General features: G+C 44.1%; 3 protein-coding genes across 4 annotated transcripts in view; 2 read left to right on the forward strand and 1 right to left on the reverse strand.

The window, feature by feature from the left end:
• The window catches only part of LOC8033624 (exosome component 10), a 55408-nt gene extending 53375 nt beyond the window's left edge, over nucleotides 1–2033 (forward strand). The window contains exon 21 of the mRNA XM_029968100.3: nucleotides 1894–2033. Coding sequence (XP_029823960.3) covers nucleotides 1894–1995 — 102 coding nt within the window. The 3' untranslated portion in view covers nucleotides 1996–2033. The remainder of the gene's footprint in view (nucleotides 1–1893) is intronic.
• LOC8033620 (calmodulin-A) lies at nucleotides 1988–8613 on the reverse strand. 2 transcript variants are annotated; one of them, XM_029968102.4, is made up of 3 exons: nucleotides 8488–8613; nucleotides 7237–7590; nucleotides 1988–2178 (listed from the first exon to the last, which is right to left on the reverse strand). In XM_029968102.4, the coding sequence occupies exons 2-3, from the start codon at nucleotides 7567–7569 to the stop codon at nucleotides 2038–2040; spliced, it is 474 nt and encodes a 157-aa protein (XP_029823962.2). In that variant the 5' UTR covers nucleotides 7570–7590; nucleotides 8488–8613; the 3' UTR covers nucleotides 1988–2037. The 2 variants fall into 2 exon arrangements, with proteins under 2 accessions (XP_029823962.2, XP_042146825.1); XM_042290891.1 differs by lacking the exon at nucleotides 8488–8613 and having other exon boundaries at nucleotides 7237–7717.
• The window catches only part of LOC8033621 (pescadillo), a 30124-nt gene continuing 23058 nt past the window's right edge, over nucleotides 8057–15122 (forward strand). Inside the window, exons 1-3 of the mRNA XM_042290890.1 lie at nucleotides 8057–8158; nucleotides 8500–8579; nucleotides 14807–14960. Coding sequence (XP_042146824.1) covers nucleotides 8135–8158; nucleotides 8500–8579; nucleotides 14807–14960 — 258 coding nt within the window. The 5' untranslated portion in view covers nucleotides 8057–8134. The remainder of the gene's footprint in view (nucleotides 8159–8499; nucleotides 8580–14806; nucleotides 14961–15122) is intronic.

Genomic DNA, 15122 nt, shown 5'->3' on the forward strand with positions numbered 1-15122 from the left:
GAGTTTCCCCGCCAAATTTAGTGGGGAAAATTACGTCACATGACTTTGTGTCAAAACCCATGAATTAATTCAGTTTCTCCGCTAGATTTAGCGGGAAAATTAACCTCACGTGACCTCAACACCAATTCAATTTCCTGCTAAATTTAGCAAGGCGATTACGCTGACAGCGATGCCGCAGAACGCAAAAACAAACGCATAAAAACTGTGCTCTAAAAAAATTAAAAATGACAAGCAGCGAGCGGGTTGGTGGCGCTGTGCAGATTCCCCAACAGTCGCAACGAATGAAAGCACTGCATATAAACATGATGACTTGAAATAACTGATCTTTTAGCGGTGCAAAAATGTCCGGAATACTTCGAGATCATCCACCTGTTTTTAGACGTTCGAGGTCTTTCCCCGGTTTGACAGGCTCAGTAAACCGAGTGAGCCGAATCCAACAAAGTTAATAGAGTGGTATTAATAAAGCAGTCTCTCTTTACGCTGTACATCATATCGTTTTGACACGAATTACCTGCTATTCCCGGTGCAGATGACAAGGTTTGGCGAAATTCTTGTGAGTCAATACGTCTTAGATTTCGCACGTCAAACTCGACGTGCGAACAGGCCGATTGCACTGAATTTGTTTTGTTAAGCCGTTATGAATTGAAACGATACGCCGTGTAAATGAACTGCTGCTGCTGCCTGCACCTATAATTTTTTCATTCTTTATTTCTGGGATTTCTTCGCCCTGTTATGGTGAACTGCCAAGAGGTAATTCTACCTTTATCTATTTTCGCAAAGAGACCTTCACAACGATGCCTGATATGCCACTTGTACATGACCATTACCTTGATAAGGAAAATGTGGTGCTTGGTTTTCGCTAACACTGTTGAGTTGAAACAAAAATTTTTACTTCTTCCACACTTCATAAATGTGGATACTACTTTATGCTGGGCACCAGATAGCTGGAGTATGTAAAATTTATGGCAAATCGCTAGGCATTTGTGTTGCATACATGAAATATTCTAGCATCACAACGTCTAGCAGTACTCCGAGTTTCCAGACGCCTAAGATGATAAGAGCTGAAAAAGATTGTGGTCCGTTGCACTACCTTTCCTCCGGTCTACGAAAGGTTTTGAAACATAGGACCTATCTAGGATGCCTCACTGTGCTCCCGCACATTTGTGTCGTATTTAATGAACCAAACATTGTGCTGGTGGCAGTTGGAGAATGTGGGGAGAATAAACACGCAAGGCAAAGGACGGCAAGAGCACGAGAGAGGTGCTCAGGCCGTTTTTCGTCTTGTGTGGTTATTCTTTTCATGTACCCTTAAAACACGAGGGAGAAATACCAAGGATTTCTCCCCGGCGCATGAACACAAACGTCGGGCCCTTGCGACATAGGGATGCTTAGGCTGTACACGCAACCCCAGTTTGACAGCGGATCACTTTGATCAGTTTGACAGTGGATCAGTTTGCTAGATGGGACTGCAAACGCTGACCCCACCCCACAACACCTTGTCATTCACACTGATTATGGTACTGGGGGGTGGATGAGTGATCTTTGGGGAAAAGGCATTCATACGGGATTTTACAGCAGATGTTTAGACAGCATGAGGTTAGTCGGCCGGAGCTCTTGGCTATATTATTACTCTTTGTAGACAAAAAATTTAGCCAGTTCAGTATGATCGCTAGATTGCAGTTTTTAACGTGCGTCACGCAGTAGCAATGCACGACTGCACGCTGGTACGATGCTCGTCTAGATTGAGACAGAGCAGAGGTGGGACGTGAACCCAAGACTCGCAGGTATTTCAGAGCAAGCTTTTGCTCCCCGTTCTCCGAGCCGCGGTGCGCTAGCACAATTAGCCACCGATCCCCCCTTTCGTGCTGCTGATGTTCGCCTGTGCTCTTTCAGGGTGGAAAAAAGAAAGGAAAGAAGCAGCAGTTCAAGAGCCAGACCTTCGGTGGAAGGGGAGGAGCATCCAGAGGTCAAGGCGGCAAGCGGCCCAAGCGATAAAGCACTTGTTTAATAATAAAGACCGTGCCAAGCGACGACCTTCTAGGTTTTGGTTTCTTCTTTTTGCTTCTTGGTGGGTAGCACCTTGTTGACCAATTCAGTGTAATGGATCTTTCCGTCCTTGTCCACATCCACTTCGCGGATTATCTTTTCGGCATCTTCTTGGCTCATGCTCTGCCCAACCTGGAGTGAAAAAAGCAGATTGGGAAAACAGTCTACACATTCCCAAAAATTGGGCATTGTTTCTGATAACTCAGGACATATAAGTAGGGATGTCGCGAACCGCCCTAGGTTCGATTTTGAAAGGTTTCGATATTTTCGAAGCGAACTGAGGTTCAAATTCGCAAAATTTTTATACTTTCGTACTGACTGAGGTTCGAATTCGAAAAATTCGCAACTTTCGATCACAGTGCAGTTTCAAATTCGAAAAGTTCAAAGCTTTCACGGTTTCTAAAATTTCGGGTTCGAATATTTCGAATATTTTTTTAATTTGAGGTTCGATAAATTTAAAGATTTCGAACTTTCCTAACTTGAAATTCAAGATATTCGAAAATTTCAAATTTCTTGGGATCTGAAATTCAAAGATTTCGAAATTCTTTGGATATAAAATTGAAAATTTCGAACGCTTCGAATTTTTATAGACATAAAGTTCGAAAATTTGAAGATTTCTAACTTCTTTCTACATAAAGTTTGAAAAGTTTGAAGGTTTCAATTCTCTTTTAAAGGGGCACTGACACCCCAAAGGTCGTATTCTTTTTTATTGTCTAAAACGATGCAAGTTGTAGTCATAGACACGCAAGAAAAAACCGCATTGCGAAAAAAAATTTTCCCGCGCGCGTGCGCGCTTTTTTATTTTTGGCGTTTATATTTCCCGCGCTAACCTCCTTGCTTCTTTTGATCGGTGACGTCAAAAATCAGGAAATTTAGAAGCTTTGTAGGCGACATTTCTATAACATTTAATAATGGCAATCGTAAAACATGTTTTTTAACGCAATGACGAACGCACTACGGCCTTTCTTTTTGAAATACCAAAAATCAGATTTCGGTGTGATGTCGCTTCCTAAATTTCTGTTCTCCCTCGGAAACCTTGGCGGCGCTCGAGCAGAGGCTTATCGCCGAGTCGCCGATCGTTCCCCATCTCAGGGTTTACAAGATGTCGAAGAAACCGGTTTTTCCCCGCGCCGGCTCCCTTCTATCCCGCCTGCTCACCTCCTCCTCTCTTCGGGTCGCGGTAGCAACGGCGCTTTGCTTCACAGCGTGGTGCGGAGGTCCGAAAGAAAGTCGAGTCGCAGGAGGCCGCAAAATTTGACTCACTGCGCTGGCGCGGATCGCGCGGGAACTTCAAATTCGGCATTTGGAAATTGTTTTTTTAATTCACAAATACTGAATTCCCAAGTTTCAAATTTTGAGGGTATTGTCCAGGCATCATTTTCAATCGTTTCGGATAATAAAATAAATTACGATTTTGATGTGTCAGTGCCCCTTTAAAACAAAATTCGAAAAAAAAAAAAAAAAAGCTTTGAAGATGTCAAATTTCTTTAAGGTCCAAGTCTTCAAAGTTCGAAGTCCGGTTTTCATGTTCCTCCACATTTTCAGTTTCAAATAATGTTTTCACGACTCACTGGTTTTCACAAAATCAGGTGTAGAAAAGTTAGGGTGTGATGTTTAGACTCCGCGAGGTTGGGTCAGGCAATTAAATGAGACAACGAGTGTCCCGGATGTGCTCGAATATTTGCCAGTGCAGTGTGACGTGTGACCATAGATCAGTAACTGTGACCGCCAGCCCGGGGGTTGGGGTCTTTAACGTGCATCACACAGTAGTGATCACACAAACGCACTGTTTTACGATATTCATCCAGTTCGAAACGGCCAGGGGCGGGCAGGAGGTTGAAGCTCAGAAAAACCTTGAAGCGACCTGGCAAACTACACCCTACCTCTTGCACGCTGGGAGTAATCCGATCGAACGCCACCCGAGTGACGCTGGCATATAGTAAATTAAGTTTGTAATTGTCCTGAAGGTTTATTTTCCGGGACGGAGGAAACGCCTCGCAAAAAGCAGAGAAGCCAACACAACTCGAGGGAGGTTGAGGAGCGTTCTACTATACCAGTAGCGTCGGAAGAGGAAAAACGGGGGGGGGGGGGGGGGGGGGCTTTAGCCTCCCTTTCCTCCCTTCCAGATATTTCAGACTGTTACAGAAAACAATACGGGGAAAGGGGGCGTGGTCGAGCTTATTTTAATCTGAAATTATTTATGCATATGTATAGCTACTGTTGTTCTTCATTGCATAAAAGATTGCGTAGATGGTCATTCTCGAAAACTCGTTGTCAGAAGGCACTACTTGTCACATGCTCAGTGGTTCGGAAGTTCACAGCTATGTCTTTTCTACATAAATAACTGTGCCATTGATAAAAAAAGTAAATAAATAAATAAACATAACAATAAATGCGTGAATAAAAAGCTCCAGAAAAAAAATAAAAACTCAAGAATTTGCCGGAAGTGTTGTGTTCTTGCATATTCAGGGGCTCAGAACTTCGAAACAGGTTTCTCCTACCAAAATGTGCACAGGCTAAAAGAAACACGTCCCAAGAACGTGAAGCGAAAAAACAAATGTTTATTTTTTAATGACGTGCTGAACTTGAACAATATTAGATATCTTCTCCCATGAGTTAATTTATTCCTTAACGTGAAAAAACAATAAATACATTTTTTTGTATTCTGCAGATGGCAATGATAGGTACTGTCTATTGTGTTAAGTTAAATGCCATACCTCAAACAACTTGGACGAAAAAAAATACCAAGTTTAGGGCATAATTACTCGTAGATACATGTTTGGACATTTCTTTGAAACTTATCTTGAATAATAATAATCACATCTTAAGACGACACTTACCTAAGCTATACATAAATTATTCTTAAAAAGTTAAACATCTCTACCATAAATAGCTTCGACTAAAGCGTGCTTCAAATATGGCACAAACGACAATCGTCAAAAAACCGTCGTCCTTCCTCGCCCCTTCGGGAATTTTTTTTTTCTTTTAAACTAAGCATGCCAGAATATTGAAATAAATGGCATTGTCTTTCGTAAGGAACGCAGCATCGCATGTAAAAAGTCGAGAAAAAAAAACGACCGTCAGTATTTCGAAGTTCGACGAACGTCGAACTTTTACCCTAAAAGTTTGAAGTTCGTCGAACTTTTGACATTTTAGGATGCGAAGGTTCGAAACTTTTCAAATTCTCTTGATAAATAAGTTCGAAAATTGTTGAATTCCTTAGCGTTGGAAATTCGAAAGTTCGAAAAGCTTCGAACTTTTTAGTGCAAGAAGTTCGAAAGTTTGAAAATCATCAAATTTTTTGGTCTATCAAGTTCGAAAGTTCGACAAGCATTGAATTTTGCAGCGTAATAAGTTTGAAAGTTCGAAAAGGATTGAATTTTTTATCGTCATAAGTTCGACGGTTCAAAAAGCGTCGAACTTCTTAGTTTAACAAGTTCGAAAATTCGACTTTCGTCAAATTTTACTATATAGAAAGTTTGAAAATTCGAAATCTTTTGAACCGCTTGATTCGATAGTAGAAACTTCGGTTCGAAAAAAGTTTGCGGCATCCCTACATATGAGATGTACAGCTCTTTGAAAGCACAATGCTTGTCATGCGTTGTAATGGTCAGTTTGTAATGGCAGTAGCATGAGAAAGCTAGGAAGCAGTGAAGGGCAGGTGTCTTATCATTAATTTTATTTAATTAAGTTTGTTTTGACTCCTGAAAATCGACAAAGGAAAAGTAGCTTCAACATGATTGCTTTTCAATTTTAGCATTTTGCAGAAGCTCTCCTTGCATTAAACTGCTGGAATTTTTTTTCCTGGCTATTTGTTACAGATTTGTTTTTTTCTGCTGCCAGTATGAGATTGCTTTTGATAAAAATTTCACAAATTCAATATTACACAAGTTCACACAAATATGACACAAATTTCTACATTTCATGTCGTCAAGATTGTCACTCTTGGCCGGTGATAAGTGAGTTTGCTCTGATTATCTGCCATGAACAGCACAGCGCCCAATGTATAGGTAGTATTCAGGCCGAGCATTCCACACCGCAGTAAGTGGGGCTTGTTTTGTTGGTACACTTTTAATATTGCGCTCAAATGTGGCACCCAATGATTATCTTCTGTCCTCAGCCAAATAAATATACAAATACATAAATACTTGTCCCCCTAAAAAAATATTATACATACCGTATATATATATATATAAAACTAAGAAGAAATAAACCCTTAGTGAAAAACAGCAACAACGGACGATTTAATCTTCGACGTTTCGGCCGGAGTCCGGCCTTCGTCAGGAAGACATATATATATATATATATATATATATATATATATATATATATATATAAACACTGCAAAAATAAGGTATGCATTGCTGAACACTCAGTCTCCGCCCGATTGTAGCTCAAACGGTTTGGACGAGATGCCGAAGTTTCAGAACTAATCGTTATTCAGAAGCGATTTTCCGAAGCTTTCAATGGGAAAATCAGGCCTGTTCTCGGCTCGTCGGCCACCATTTTCCCGTTTAAAATTTCCGAAAATCGCTTAGAACTTCTGAATAAAAATCTTTGTTGGGAAATTTTGACATGGTTAGGACCACAAGTGCTGCATTTTGGGGGAACACTGAGCGTTCAATTGCATAGTTTTTAAAAAATTGCGTAGTTTAAAAAAAAATGAATTTATGGTGCTACCCAACAAAGAAGATTCTGTTGTCTTCGTCCGTTTTTTTTTTTTTTTTCTTGTTTCTTATCTTAGAGTTTACAAAATGTTGATTCATTACCAGCTGCCCTCTCTCTTTTTTTTTTTTTTTTTTTTTTTTAGAAATAACGAAAACGTTTTGCCGAACATTTATTCTCTGTCCAAACGTAGCCCTGGCGGTCCGGATGCCAGTTTCAGCACTGACCATTATATAAGTTATATAACGATTTTCAATGGCTACCTGACAGAGCTCTCGAGTTACCAAAAATGGGCCCCCATTTTCCCATTGAAAATTGCAGAAAATAACTTGTAACGTTTTAATAAGGTTACTGTCAGTTCTGATACTTTGGCATCTGGTTCGCCCCTGTTTTTTTTTTTTTTTTGGGGGGGGGGATTTGGGGGGCGGGGGGGGGGGGGAGGATTTGTAGATGTTTTAAAACAAGAAGAGTCTTGCTGATTTTTAGAGCTGAATTTGATAGTACATGCATTCAATCTGCGCTCACGTGCGTGAAAATGTGGACGAGTTCCTCCTTGGTGATGTATCCATTGCCATCGCGGTCGAAGAGTTGGAAGGCCTTGAGGACTGCGCTTTTGGAGAGGCCTTTGTGGGAAATCCTGCCAGCCATGAAGAAGAGAAACTCTTGGAAGTCGATGCTTCCATTGCGGTCGCTGTCAATTTGCCGCACTATACGGGCCAGCTGGGAAGGACTGGGCCGTTCGCCCATGGCGCGGAGGACCATCTCTAGCTCGGTTGTGGAGATAGTTCCGTCGCCGTTGCGGTCAAACAGCAGAAACGCTCCCTTGATGTCCGCGATCTCTTCCGGAGTCAGGTCCATATTGGGAATGCTCAAATTTTGCTGAAAATGTGAAAGATCGGTATTGAGCGTGTCAAGCCTTTAGTTTTCTTTAGTACGAGAGCTATCGGCGGTAGCACGCGCTTCTTGCGCGAGTTCTCGTCGAGCGCGGTGTGAACGCTTTTGGATCGGTATTTGGGCAAGTAAAAAATAATTTCTAAGAGACCAGGTTATGTTTGTGCAACAAAATCAGCTTTTTTTTTTTTTTTTTTTTTTTTAACAAAAGCAATGATTGAAGAGGGGCAGAACAAAATATGGCAAGAAAGCATAGAACTAACTCTGGAGCGCGTGAAAACAAAACCGAAACCATACTTGAGCTGTCAAAGAAATTAAACATTTTGTCTGAAAAATATTTTTTATAAGAAAGCATAAAATCTTCTGCCCCCAAAGCTTTTTTAATATTTTTGTGAAATTTTTATTACTTTTTTTTATTGATTTCCAAACGTGCAAACCTCATGCCGTTTTCGGCGAGTTCTGGTTAACGCATTATCGAAAGCAACCTTGATAACGCTCTTCGCGACGAGGACGACGCACGTGTGTTTGGGTTATGGCACGCAAGGCAAAGAAGAAGGTAAGTACTGATTTCTCTCTGTTATTTGGCATTGTATTATATGCAGTTAATAATGTAAGGATACCATGACCCTATTTGGTTATTTTATTAGCCTGTAAACGTTCTAAGAGAGAATGGCAGATTTGGCATATCGACGACACCATTCACTCGTTACGTCAAATGGGATGATCTAATGTTTCACTAGAGCTTAAAGTCCCATAACATCATATTATGGGCCAATTATTTATTTAATCTTAACAGACCGAATTGCATCGTATTAGAGCGTGAGCGGACCCTTACTGGAAAGGATCGTAGAAGCTATATGGAAGTCTCAAATCGAGCACCTACACCTTGCTTTTCAGGGAACCAGTGGGGCAGCCACCAACTATATCAACAGAAGAAAAGCCATTCGAAAACTCCAACTTTCTCTAAAAGACTTCAGGTATGCGCTTTCTTGATGGATTCACAGTTCCCGTTTCTCACGCATGGTACTAGAGTACACGACTAGGACCTCGGTCATCCGTTTTGGTTACATGCTCACAGAACAAGTTTTGTCTCCTCATACTCATAGGCACGGCCGCTCAGTCCTTGTGATTGTGCACAGTCAGCAGGGTCATAAGCGGCGCCCGTGGTGGCGTGTGCGCTTTGCGAACCAAGCGTGTGAAGGCGCGCGACAAGGCGCGCAAGCCGTCAGGCCCGCTTCAGACAGAGCAATTTCACCCAGCAACTTGACGTTGCAACACCAGCAACACGGGCCGCCACCGTTTTGGTTACATGCTCACAGAACGACAAGTTTTGTCTCCTCATAGGCACGGCCGCTCAGTCCTTGTGATTGTGCACAGTCAGCAGGGTCATAAGCGGCGCCCGTGGTGGCGTGTGCGCTTTGCAAACCAAGCGTGTGAAGGCGCGCGACAAGGCGCGCAAGCCGTCAGGCCCGCTTCAGACAGAGCAATTTCACCCAGCAACTTGACGTTGCAACACCAGCAACACGGGCCGCCCGCGTTCACACGCAGCAACCGAATTGCTCCGACTTACCATCATCATCATTAAATTTGATTTTTCTTTCACTACTTAGACGCCCAGCTACGCGCTAAAAACGCGTTCTTATATCTTTGAACGGCGTTGAGAATACTAGTTCATTTTTCTGAACCTGTTTATTTCCGAAAATGATTAATTTTGAACTAGAACTAAGTCTTTAGCTGTCATCATCACCACCACAGGGGTGTCACGTGAAAATATCACGTCTCTGATTGGCTGCGGCCGCTTCAACCGTCTTCGAATAGACCGATCTCACCAGGAGTTGCGCGATGCCACCGCTACCGCGGTGCATTCTGGTGCCTGTAGTTCTCCTCAGTTTTCCGGCCGCGTCAATGAGCCATCTACGCCCGGCGTTTGGAAATTTTCGGGTTAGCACGAGACTTTTAGCCTGGTGTTTACTCATGGTTTTCAATTGGTGGCTTCACCTGTTGTATTTTATGGAGCTATATTAACAGCACCAGGCAAATAGGCCTCGGATATTATGTCTTTCCGAAAGAAAGAAGCATGGCAAAGAAAGGTAAACACAACCGGGCAGGGCGGAAGGAAAATGAGCGTTTTACAATCTGTTTCGCGGTCGGCTTCATAATTTATATCCACCCTATTGCACGTCAGCTAAAATGTGTAAGATTACAGGGCACGAGACATAGAGCAGACCAAAGTGTTCCGTACGCTGGAATCCCTCTGAGCATTCGTTCCGTAGCGGTCTATCCGTCGGTCTGTCTCAAATAAGACCTCCGCACTGCTTTGCGGAGGCCATTTTTAATACATTTTTTGCTCGATGTATTTTGGTGGTTATAACTATTATTGCGACGACATGTTTCAAGCACAGCTGTGCTTCAAAAGATCACGACAATCACTAAAAAAGAGCAGCGATTTCCGATATGCATCGCTTGAAATAAAACAACTTTTTTCGGAAGCAGTCTTCACTTTTTTTATATATATAAACGTGAAAACACCACAGAATTCAATTTAGAAGTGCAACACTTACTGCCAAAAATGTAACAAACGAACCTCATTCATTTTGTTGTCGCCTATTAGGCTGGTGTTGCTGATCCATTCTGCATTAACAACAATCGAGGTCGCAGAAAAAAGCTTTGCCTCATCGGGCGACTGTTAGCGTTTGGAGCTTGCGCCAACAAAGTAAAACTGTTCAGAAACTGTGCACGAAAATCATCCCCACCTTAAGCTTTCAGGTATCTGGCATGGTGGCTACTTTTTGATAGATGCCAATTGTTACGGCGCGTCAGGCATGGCCTTTCTGTAGATCACTTCTTCTTTCTGTGCAGGCTTCTCCCGCAGTTAATCTGTACCCTGTTGCACAGGCTGTCAACCAAAATGAAACAACTTTTAGAAAACTATTGCTCACCGAGAAAGTCTATTTAGTTCCTCACAGTTTTTCACCAACACATTCGATGCTGCTCTGCGGCGCTACACCAAGCCGATGGTCCCTCGAATTTTCTTGTTCTTTGCCATTGCGCCATTGTTTCCAAGTTAATTGATACGTCCAATCAGCCGGAATGGTCGAGTAGTGGTGTCCTTGATTTTTTCCCGCGTCCGTAGTGCGACCACCGCGTGAATGGCAGTGGGCTCACGCGTTCACGAAGCAGACGACAAAGCGATTCTAAAGCGATAAGACGACTAAAACTGCTTTTCTGTGGAGGCTCACAAACTAAGGCATCACAAACAACACAATGTCATGAAGTGCAGACATGTAGGAAAATCAAGCTGATACCGGGGCGTCTCAAACGATAATCTACAATGATGTACGCGCAGCCCTATGTTGCCGGAAAGGGATGACTACAAGTAGCATGGCGGCGGCACCACTTCCGGAATGCGCGCGCATGCGCAGTTCGGTTGGTGACATCGGTCTATTGCTCCGAGTTGCTCGCTTGTTCGAGCCGGACCCGATCTCAGCAATTCGTGTCGATCTAGGGAAAGCTAGGGAACAACCCGCCAGCAACTTCAAAATTGCTGGAAAAGTTGCCCTGTCTGAAGCGGGCCTCACGGCTCCCGTTTCATGACGCTGCAAGCGCGGAGTGATTGACGATCGCGTAGTGACCTTCGTATCAATCGCGACTGTACGGCAGCCGTCTTTGAAGATGAGCTTCCAAGGACTGCCGTTGGATGCACACTAAAGGTTTATTCACAAGATGCATCTTTACAACGCGCCACAGTTTAGCGAAACCGAGATTTCGTGAAATCGGCCTGTTCACACGTGAAGTTTGACGCGCGAAACTTGTGACGTATTGACTCTGGGAATTTCGCCAAACCTTGTCATCTACACCGGGAATATCAAGCGTTTCGCGTCATAATGATATGGAGTATGAACGGTGTGAAGAGACAGTCTGTTTTACTTGGGAACAGTATTGGTCGAATGCGGGTTGGGCATGCTCATAAACATTTTCTGACCAACCACAAGCCGCAAACGTTTCCTATAATTGGTGACTAGCTAGGAATACAGTAGGAGCTCTGCCTTCAGCCCACACTTGTTGCACGTGCAACAAAACGTTATGAACGGCAGAAAGCATGTGCCCGAGGTGGAGCATCTACTGCATTCTTAACCTGTCGCTGACTGTAGACCCTTTCCAAAATTGTGAAATGATGCGTAGATTACACGCAGACGCCATTAGTTGGTCTCATCGCTGCGTGAAGCCCTCGATTGGTTCCGAGTTCGCTCCGGGCACTAACACAGCCCACTATGGAATGCGTTTCGATCTGAGTACACTCCTAATACTGACGAAGTGCTCGTCTCCATTGCGTTCTTCGAAAAAGTTTGAAATGGGTCTATTAGCCATGAGAAAATGGAGTGGCGCCACTTGACGGTTCTTTGCGTGACATAGGAGCAAAGGTCACGTGACCACCTCGGTGCTTCATTGGTGGCATGTAGGTTGAGGTGTATCATTCACAATTCGTGTCTAATTTACTATCTTGATCGAGAGCTTGGCGTTGTTTGTGACGTGATCTCTTTGTTGTACTTGTCACAATTAAACTTGAGAAGTATTACAATAGTGGTGTTCATCTCTATGGACCAGGGCCCAGTGACCCAGCTTTGTGTTATCGTACTGACCTCGACCAAGTCAGTCGTGGTCGGGGCTTTACTATACTTAGCGAATAGTTTCTGCTGCTACGCATTAAATCACACATTCAAAGCAGACTAGGCCGGCAGGTCACGGACGAGGCCTCCGAAGATGTCGTCTCTCACCCCGCGCATGAGGATTCGTAGCTTCTTCTCGTCTGTAGCCCGAGGGTCGGCGCGGGCGCTCAGGCGCAGAACATCCTCTACGAAGGCGGTGAAGCTCTCGTTGGGGCCCTGGGTCCTGGTTCGCAGTAGGTCCTCGGCTCTCTCTCAACGGTGGTGGTTGACGAATGTAGCCTTCAGATCGGTCTTGAAAATGTCCCACGACGTCAAATAGGACTCATGGTTCTCGTACCAGTGCTTGGCAGTCCCCTCAAGGGAAAAATAGACGCTGTGCAGGCGCTGCTCGTCGGTCCAGTCATTGTGGCGGGCAACGCGTTCATACTGGTCAATACAGTCTTCGACGACGTATTTGGCGAAGGGTAGCCTTCTGGGGCTGAGCACGTCGCTTGGCCGGAATGTCATTGGAGGGGTACGATTAACGGGCATAGAATAAAGTACCCCCCCCCTCCACCAAAATGTCACGGGTGGTGACCAAAAGAACAATAAATAAACAGGAAGAAAAAAATGTTTAATGTGGCGAACTTGTGCCAAAAATAAAAGGGTATAAAAGATAATAACAGAGCATCGAGGGCATCGAAGTCGGCGTAACAGCAGAGTCGAATGCTGGGGAGAGACTTAGTTTGCAGGAATAAACAAAAAGATGCGCTGCTCCCAGGAATCGAACCCTAGCTTTTCACGTGGGAGCCAGGTACGATAACCGTTAGGCCACGCGCGCGCTGCCTACTTGGCCAGCTGCGTGCGCAGCAATATAACGTATGCACAGCATCGTCATGGAATTACCTTCTGTGATAACTTCTAGTGCTTGATACTGACGTGACGTTCGGCAAAGGGAGTCTTGGTCTCAGCGAAACTACTGAGACATGTTCTAGCTCAATCTGTGTTGATATTCGTACCACCGTCACCTTGGAAGAAATGGGACATACATGAAGAGTGAAGTATAGGTGCCATATGATGCAGAAGTCATCCATACAGTGTTTATTTGAGCTGTGCATCAAAGAAAGCAGCAAGTAGAATGGACAAGTGTGTCACTGCAACAAGAGCCACCGCCACAACCGCGCAGTACTTAAAAAATGACATGGGGATAACAAAGAGATAAGACTCACCTTCTAACCGGAAGATTTAAATGAACATTCAAGCTGTTCATGCAAAGACAATCCGCTTAAAGAAGAAAAGGATCGTGCAAACGCCTTTCATTCAAGAAGGCAGCTGGTCGTAGGCAGCGAGCGACGAGTGCCTTGCCAGGCCTTGCCTGTTGGTACTGCTACGGCCGCTCAAGTTGACGGGATTGTTGTTCTTGCCTCCCGAGACCGTGAATCGAGTGGCCTGCACCGAGCATTGTAGTCTTGAGTATGTATTTCTTTTCTTTTGCTGCTTGAAGTCGGGAAGCGTGCGAAGAGCACGCAGAGGTATGCTTGTTAGTCTCCACTTTAAGGTATTTAGGCGGTGCTAGCGGACAGGAAGCTATCGTAGAATTCCATCGTAACCTACACAAAACTCACAACCGTTTTGCTTGGCGAGTTTGGATTTGTTCTTAGGTTTCGTTGTACGCACATTCTGCATCATTGCAAAAGTAAAATATACTTAGCGAACAGTTTCTGCTGTTACGCATTAAATCACACATTCAAAGCAGGGCTGAGAAAATACCTGGCCCCGTCGCTTGATTCTCATCTTTACATCATCATCGAGCGTTTGCAGCGCTCCAATCGGTCCTTCTTGGGGCTTATACACCAGCTGAACTCTCCGACGTCAGGCCACTGCAGCAGCACTGCTGTCGGCACTACCCACGCACTGACGCTTCCCCTCTCCCGGATTTGGTTTCTGTGCACGCACAGTGCCCACACTTGTTGTGGGCACATGCGGGCTTGTTTATAAAGTGTGTGTTGGTGTATGGGAGTGTGGGGGGGGGGGGGGGGCAGCAAGCAGAACAGGTGAACTCTAATCAATTATTTTATTTTAGCATTCTTGGAACCAACTGTGTTACGACTCCTTGCATTCCACTGCAACATGTCATAGGGATTTTCTTTTCCATGGCAATAATCTCGTCAGAACATAGTCGATCATACTCGGACGTAATTGTCCGAGCCGGCCACAAGCGACTGAAACTGAAATGCATGTTATGCTTTGAGTAAAATTTCTGCAAGGACTTAACATAAACATGACTGCGCTAGCGGCTTCTGCGTCGGCACAAATTGTGCCCAAATTATCTGTACATGCTGCACACAAAATTTGTTAACCCTACCACGTTGAGATAGATAGATTTTAGCTGTTTCTGCAAATCCAAGCCTTGGCTCAGTTCCCCCGTTTCTGCGAAGCAGTCAGGAATCTCATGGGCTTGTTCTAGCGGGCCGGCCACGAGATTTCTTACGTCGCATTGTTACGGAGTGCTAAGATTTTAAGTTAAGCCGTTGTTAACGGTGACGCACCATCTGCAGGAGACTATGCATCCTCAAGGGGATCTACCCGGTCGAGCCCAAGTACAGGAGGCACGTGAATCACGGAAGTTCGGTTCACAACACGTACTACCTCCTCAAGGACATCCAGTTCCTTGCACACGAGCCAATCATTCAGAAGTTCAGAGACTTCAAGGTATGTGTCCGGGAACCCGGTTCCAAAAGCCTGCTCCTAGCAAACTACCGTAACATACTGAGAGGTAGCCCACCTAAAAGCGAAAACAAATTGAGTGAAAATATGAAGTAAGCTAACTTTCAGCTTCAACCAAAAAAAGTTTTAAAAAATTCTAGTTTTAGA

Source organism: Ixodes scapularis, unplaced genomic scaffold (genome assembly GCF_016920785.2).
Source record: "Ixodes scapularis isolate PalLabHiFi unplaced genomic scaffold, ASM1692078v2 PGA_scaffold1__304_contigs__length_218370807, whole genome shotgun sequence".
In the NCBI taxonomy this organism is placed as follows: domain Eukaryota; kingdom Metazoa; phylum Arthropoda; class Arachnida; order Ixodida; family Ixodidae; genus Ixodes; species Ixodes scapularis.